Source organism: Carassius carassius, chromosome 37 (genome assembly GCF_963082965.1).
Source record: "Carassius carassius chromosome 37, fCarCar2.1, whole genome shotgun sequence".
In the NCBI taxonomy this organism is placed as follows: domain Eukaryota; kingdom Metazoa; phylum Chordata; class Actinopteri; order Cypriniformes; family Cyprinidae; genus Carassius; species Carassius carassius.
Window position 1 is genome coordinate 2,888,961 of NC_081791.1, and position 7,258 is coordinate 2,896,218.

General features: G+C 35.6%; 1 protein-coding gene across 1 annotated transcript; it reads left to right on the plus strand.

The window, feature by feature from the left end:
- Window positions 1-2,110: 2,110 nt before the first annotated feature.
- On the plus strand, window positions 2,111-6,129 carry tafazzin (tafazzin, phospholipid-lysophospholipid transacylase). The gene is made up of 11 exons (XM_059527140.1): window positions 2,111-2,194; window positions 2,675-2,803; window positions 3,869-3,997; window positions 4,152-4,197; window positions 4,285-4,370; window positions 4,898-4,978; window positions 5,068-5,109; window positions 5,190-5,252; window positions 5,356-5,408; window positions 5,500-5,577; window positions 5,680-6,129. Exons 2-11 carry the CDS (start codon window positions 2,695-2,697, stop codon window positions 5,779-5,781), a joined length of 789 nt encoding a protein of 262 aa, XP_059383123.1. The 5' UTR covers window positions 2,111-2,194; window positions 2,675-2,694; the 3' UTR covers window positions 5,782-6,129.
- The last annotated feature ends 1,129 nt before the right edge of the window (window positions 6,130-7,258 follow it).

Here is a 7,258-nt window from a genome sequence, read left to right on the forward strand (position 1 = left end):
ACCTTTACAACAGGTCACTTGCATCTCTATGTAAACTGTATGATAACAAAATTATTAAAAATGAAAAACTAATATTACTCTGATGTAAGTATTCAGACTCTTTATTATTTTGGGTGCAATGCTTCAAGCTTTGCACACCTGGAGTTCTGAATAAAAAACAATGACTTTATGGTTTTATAACCCCTTTGGTATGGTCTAGATGGGGGGACATTTACAAAAGCAACAGATTTAAGAATCATTGTAATAGATCATTTAGAATAAGGAGTTAAATAATGGAATAAAGATGGAATAAAGAGTTGAACAATGAAAATCAATAACAGATCGTAGAATACTTTAGAATAAGGAGTTGGTTTGCCAGTGGATGTTAAACATCTTTTTTCCCCCGATGCCACTTTTGTTACTGCAAACCCTGAAGGTATAATGTGAGTGAGTTTATGGTGACAGTGTTCTGTGTTCTCGTTTTTAACATAATTCACAGTTTTCTAATGGTTTTGTATAATTATTAATTACGTGCTGTTATTGTCATTAAGATTAAGTATTTCAACTTTGTTGAGCAAACCCTAAACATAGTCCAATCTCAGCAAAATTTGGTTTGTTTCAATTTCTCATTTAGGAGAGTTGACTGGGAGGGTGAGAGCAGAAGAATTCAAAAGTCCAAAAATAAGGGCCACACACTAGTTTTATGTTTTATTGGGACATTTCATAGTCGTAATGTGATTTTACAATTACAATTTTCTTTACAATTAATTAAGAACGCGGCAGGAAGATTAATTTTTTATGAGCCAAAAAGAATACACGTCACACCTCTGTTTATCAATTTGCACTGGCTTCCAGTAGCTGCTCGTATAAAATTCAAGGCATTGATGTTTGCCTACAAAACCACCACTGGCTCTGCACCCATTTACCTAAATTTGTTACTTCAGACTTAAGTGCCCTCTAGAAGCTTGTGTTCTCCAAGTGAACGTCGCTTGATTGTGCCATCCCAAAGAAGCACAAAGTCACTTTTACGGACTTTTAAATTAAATGTTCCCTCCTGGTGGAATGACCTCCCCAACTCAATCCGGGCAGCTGATTGAGTCCTTAGCCATCTTCTCGATCTCATCTCATTCTCATCTCTTCCATCTTTATTTGACCCTCTAACTTTAACACTCACTATTCTAATTCTATTTTTTTTTTTTTTAAATCTAACTACCTTTCTAATCTTTTTATATTCTATTTTCTTTTCATTAATTATGCAATTGTGTGTGTGTGTGTATATATGTATGTGTGTGTGTGTGTGTATGTATGTATGTGTGTGTGTGTGTGTGTATGTGTGTGTGTGTGCGTGTGTGTGTGCGTTTGCTAAATGAATAAATGTAAACGTAATGTTTTTTCTACTGTCCATGTATTATCTGTATTATTTACCGGATCCCAGCAGACATTCCTTCACAGAAATCAAGAAGACAATTGTGGTTGCATGCAATACTGCGTACAGACTGGACGGAGATGATCATAAATAATATGATGTATGCTCGTGTTTGCAGTGCACACTTCATATCAGGTCTATGCAATTGAACTGGTGTGTTGGTTTTATCCAGTAAATCAGCAAGTTTCTGTTTTATAGGTGAAAAGTCGCCAACCTTCAGCGCACTAGCTAGTTTAAATGTTAAACAAACATACAGCGATAGATGTGTGTGCCATCCTTTGAATGGTCTCTTAAAATAATACACATTGCTAATCATAGTTAGCCCAGCGATAGGTTACATTAGAAAATAAGCCTTGACAAAATTCCCCAAACCACCCAAAAGTAATTAATATGGCCGTATGGCATACGGGTCAATTTTGTTGGAAAAATAAAAAAAAATTGGAGATAGAAAATGGTACACTTTAAACTCTGTTGAATAATGGCTTGAATCATTGTAAAACATATAATGCTTTAATGACACATTTTTAAGAAGATCTGTTTAACAGGATTTAGAGTTTTTTTTTTTTAAATCTTTTTTTATTATCCGATAAAAATGGTCCAGACTCCAGCCCAGTAGGTGGCGGGAATGCACCTATCGTTTGTTTGCCAACCGCCATAAAACACCAAAAGAAGAAGAAGAAGAAGAAGAACCATGACGACTAAAAAACTACAGCTCCCATGAGCGCTCGCGATGGTATAGTACTTCCGGTGCAGCTGCATCTCTGCGCCCATCGGCTGACGGGACGGAAGGTGGGAGGGTTACATTTTCTCAATTATACTTTTTTTTACAATGGATCAAATTCACATTACAATTTAACGTTGCTATTACAGCATAGCGGAGTACAATTAACTACGTCCATAAGTAAATTTAGTCATGTACAATTACCCTGTTTTCATAAGTTCAAGTTTAAAATCAGGAAGTTTCTCATTGTTTGACTGAGCATTCAGCAGATTTTAAGCGTCGTGTTTGTTTTTTATCAGTGTTTTGTGTTTTCACACATCACACTATTTCTCAAGGTTGTGTGATTTGTGTAAACATCTGTCACGCTGCTCCTCTGTTTTTATTTGGACATAAAGCTCTTGCTTATGCTTAACAGATCTATCCCAAAAGTATTACACGCTATATCTGATGCGTCTGGAGCAGACACATAACGTACTCCGCAGCTGAACTGTGTCACTGCTAGTAGATCAAAATCAGTGTATTGTCTATTCTCTGCTGTAATATCTCAGAGCTGGTGAATGCTGTGGCGATGCCCTTGGAGGTGACGTGGCCCTTCCCACAATGCCCCCGCCTGGGCTGGAGAATATCCAGCAGAGTGATCATGGGGATGGTGGGCTCATACAGTTACCTGTGGACCAGTGAGTATGACGTCTCTCCACATGGACGTAGCCTGGCTTTAAACTGGCGTTAAATTGTTTATAAAACTATTTTTTTTAAAAAGAGACAGAGATGTAGATGTTTGTGAAAGATATTTTCCCAGTTTACGGAGAGATGATAATTTTTAAATCGTACCCTATTCATTGCGACAAAATGTGTTAATAGTTTAACTGGGGTGGATAATTTGATCAGTTGCTTATTATTCATGCAACGGTACATATAACTGTTATAGTTTTCATGAATAATAATTCCTGTATGGATGATAACTTTGTCGAGTGCTCTTATGAAAATGTAACTACTATATTGATTAAAGCATAGACTTCTTCATGGCTAGTGTTTGCATAGGCTTTTTCATTTCATTCTGTAACCTACTTGTTCTACAGATATGAGTGTACTAGTGTTAAAAAGCTACTGTTTTTGGCAGCGTTGCTAAAGTTTCTGAGAGATAATACCAAGATATTTTTTGCGTTTCCCTTACCAAATGTGTTATTCTGTCAGCAAGTGCCAGTGATGCACTGTTGCCAGATATTGCTATAAAACAAATATAAATAAACCAATATTATTTCAAATGTTTTGCAAATAAGATATCGCTGACCCTAAACTTCCCACATTATAAACTTTCTAAAGTGTCAAATTAAGTGGAAAAGACAAGTCCAAAACGGAGACACTTAGAATTACTTTAATATTATTTTCTATATTACTTTTCTATATTACTTTATATTATAGATCTGGGCGCTGTCGCCCTCACTCACAACTCTCTCTAGACTCGTTCAATCCTCCATCTGGCAGCGATTATTTTCATACCATAAATGCTAAACATTCTTGCAAACGTTCTAAACTGAAATATACAATCAGACATTCATGTGAGGAGTTTTAAACAGCAAATTAATAATTCAGAGGACAAATTACATTTTTGAACATGAAACATTTACAGCGGTGACCTCAAAGCTGGCTACGGACCTGTTTCTCCACATCCAGATTTTGAATAATGTGTATTATAAATGATAAAAAAGGTTAATTTTACCCTAATGTATCTGTTTCTGCAGATTATTTGAACTCTTTGGTGGTGCACAACCAGGGTGTTTTGTTGGACCTGGTTGATGAGCGTCCTAAGGACACGCCTCTGATCACAGTGTGCAATCATCAGTCCTGTATGGATGATCCACACATCTGGGGTGGGCAGAGCATCAGATACCTGGTTTTTGAATTATAAAATCATGGCTTAAAAAAAAAAAAATCCACATTTTATATAACTGAGGCATTTTAGAGTAGATTTGGCAGTTGAACATGTAAATGCATTTATAGTGTTTGTTCACATTCTGATGTCAGGGGTCCTGAAGCTCCGGCATCTGTGGAACTTGAACAGGATGAGATGGTGAGTGGATGAAAGCAGAATCTGGAGACTCGTGTAAAGGTGTGGCATCGTGTTATATGGTATCATTTGTTATCTGTGTGTGCTCAGGACACCTGCTGCCTCTGACATCTGTTTCACAAGAGAGCTACACTCCAGATTCTTCAGCAGAGGGAAATGTGTGCCTGTTGTTAGAGGTGAACTCATCTGAGCCCATGTTATTTTCCACAGGTTTTTTTTTTAAATGACTAAATTAAACGAAAAGTAAAGTACAAATGGATGGACTGTCATATATATAAAGTATTTAAAATGATTTGGCTGCCATTGGAGACAAGTACCTGTGTTTAATATGTATGCAGGATAATTTTGGTAATTATGGTTTGAAAGAGACGGTAAAGAAAGATTAAGTTTAATCTTAAACTCATCAGTGCTTTTGAAATGCACAGTGATAGAAGAAGAGGAATTTATCTTATTGCAGCTGACTGTTAGATGTTATAATCATGAACACATGCTTAATAATATTATAATAAAAGTTGTCAGTGCTTTCTTTTCATCTAATTTATATATTAACCAAGTATAAAAAACATATGATGAGACACTGGAGTTGATAAGGTTTATATGATTTTTTTTTTCAATTTTATTATATATATGTGTGTGTGTGTGTGTCTACCTTTTTTTTAAAGGTACATTTCATTGAATGCATTAAACTGTCCTGTGTTTTTAGGTGATGGAGTATATCAGAAGGGAATGGATTTCCTGGTTGAAAGGCTGAATCAAGGGGAATGGGTACACATATTTCCAGAGGGTACAGACAGCAGAGGACACTCATAATTTTAACCTCAACATTTGTTTGTGGAACAAGTTAAAGGAAATATGGTACATTTCTCCTCCCAGGTAAAGTTAACATGACTGGAGAGTTCATGAGGATAAAATGGGGTAAGATATATGCTCCAGTAATAGCAAATCGTTAGTTTTAGCCTGATTTGTTTGGTTGTTAATCAAGTAAATCCTTCTAGGAGTCGGGCGTTTGATTGCTGAGTGCTCTCTTCACCCAATCATTTTACCTATGTGGCATGTAGGTAAGCTAGGCACATACACGTTCAGATGACATAAGCTGTTATCGTAGCACATATCTTTATGAATTCATATTTGAGCACATGTTTCTGTACAATATTTTTTCAGGTATGAATGATGTTTTACCAAATCAAACACCATACGTCCCTCGAGTTGGACAGGTTAATGCATATTTTGCTTGAGTGATGTGTCATACCTGATATTTTTCACTGTCACAGTTTTGACTCTGAGTGTACTTTTTCTTTTTTGCAGCGAATAACTGTTGTAGTTGGAAAGCCGTTCACTGTCAGACATCTGGTAAATGCCCTGAGAGCTGAAAACACAAGTCCGGTAGGTGGTTGAGTGTTTAAAAAGTTAATAATTACTGTATAATACTAATACTAATAGTAGTAGTAGTCTTACAGTTGAGTAAGACATTGTTTTTATCTACAGATGGAAATGCGGAAAACACTGACAGACTTTATTCAAGGGGAGTTTCTCAGTTTGAAAGCCCAGGCGGAGGCACTTCATCACAGGATTCGGAAACACTCGTGACCCATGAAGGGACGTATTACAGGTTAAAGGGCTATACAGGACATTACCCATTAGCTAACCCGGGCCTTACAACTCAGCATAGACACTGAGGAGAAACTACACCATAAGAGGTTTACGGCATCCTTTTAAGTACATTTATATCCATGGGCGTCCGTTCATTTATATGTGGACAGTCAGACCTGGGCTAAAGGAGGACAGAGATCTTTTTTTTTTTTGTAAAGGAGATAAACCTCTAGAGAAAGTAAATTTAATTTTGAGCAATGTGCAGGACCTCAGGAGACATGCTGTGTGTATATCAGTGACTGGAAATGCCTTGTAGACTATGAAACACGATATTTTGCATTCTTACACAGTCATTTATTTTATTTTAATTGTACAGAATCCTTCACCCATCAAAAATAGCGTTAGCATTTAGAACGATGAAAGTAATTATTTATTTATTTTTTACATCCTAGCATGTCATTGAGTCATTCTCTCTTTTTTCTTTGTATGAAATTTCCGAAACATCTGATCCTGTTAGATTTCTATGCACAGTTGTCATAGCTGGAACAGTGATTATAGTGACAACAAAGTCAAATTCTTGATTTGAAGTGGGACTGCTGAAGCATTTAGTAATTTTTTTAAATTACAGATTGAGACATTTTAAATGGAAGATATTAGCTGTTAGATTTTTTATATTTGATGCACTATTTGAATGCAAATACCTTGTAAATACAGAATTAATTCAGAATAGACCTATAGGCATTAGTGCCCATTGCGGGATATAATAATTTCCGTTTACCATGTCAGCCGATGAAACAGACAGAATATTTTTAAAATCTTTCCAACAGTAAGTGTGTGGTTTTGAGATCCATCTTTTCACACTGAGGACAACTGATGGACTTGTATGTAACTATTACAGAAAGTTCAAACGCTCACTTGATGCTCCAGAAGGAGACACCATGCATTAAGAGCCAGGGGGTGAAAATATAATGTGTATGTGTGTAAATATGTATATATATATATATATGTATGTATGTATGTATGTATATATATATATATATATATATATTATTATTAGATAAATCTGATCAATCTAAAAGGCATGGCATACATCCTTCTTGCACAATGCACACTATACAATAACATAGATTATAATATACAGTGCAAAATATACAAATAATTCAGACCAAAGAACAGAACATATGAAGGTATACAGAAGAGAAAAATATGATCCAATTTACTCCTTTACAGTTCTATAATAGATGTCATCAGAGCTTTTTTATTGGTGGAGAATTTTGAAGTGATTGCAGTAATAAATATAGATCAGAAGTCAATATTTTGCAGCTGGGTTTAAATGGAGGGTATCTAGATTTGTGGACTTGGTATTTACCCATCATACATATAAACTTTAAGACATCATCTAACTCCTTATTATCAGAAATATCAGAATGGAAAAGAACCTTACAAATGGAAATATAGCTGGTGTAAAATGAGA

Coding starts and splice junctions, on each gene's coding strand:
- tafazzin (XM_059527140.1), top strand. CDS start 2,695: ATGCCCTTGGAGGTGACGTGGCCCTTCCCACAATGCCCCCGCCTGGGC. Junction 4,198..4,284: donor AACTTGAACAGGATGAGATG/GTGAGTGGATGA, acceptor GTGTGTGCTCAG/GACACCTGCTGCCTCTGACA. Junction 4,371..4,897: donor ATGTGTGCCTGTTGTTAGAG/GTGAACTCATCT, acceptor CTGTGTTTTTAG/GTGATGGAGTATATCAGAAG.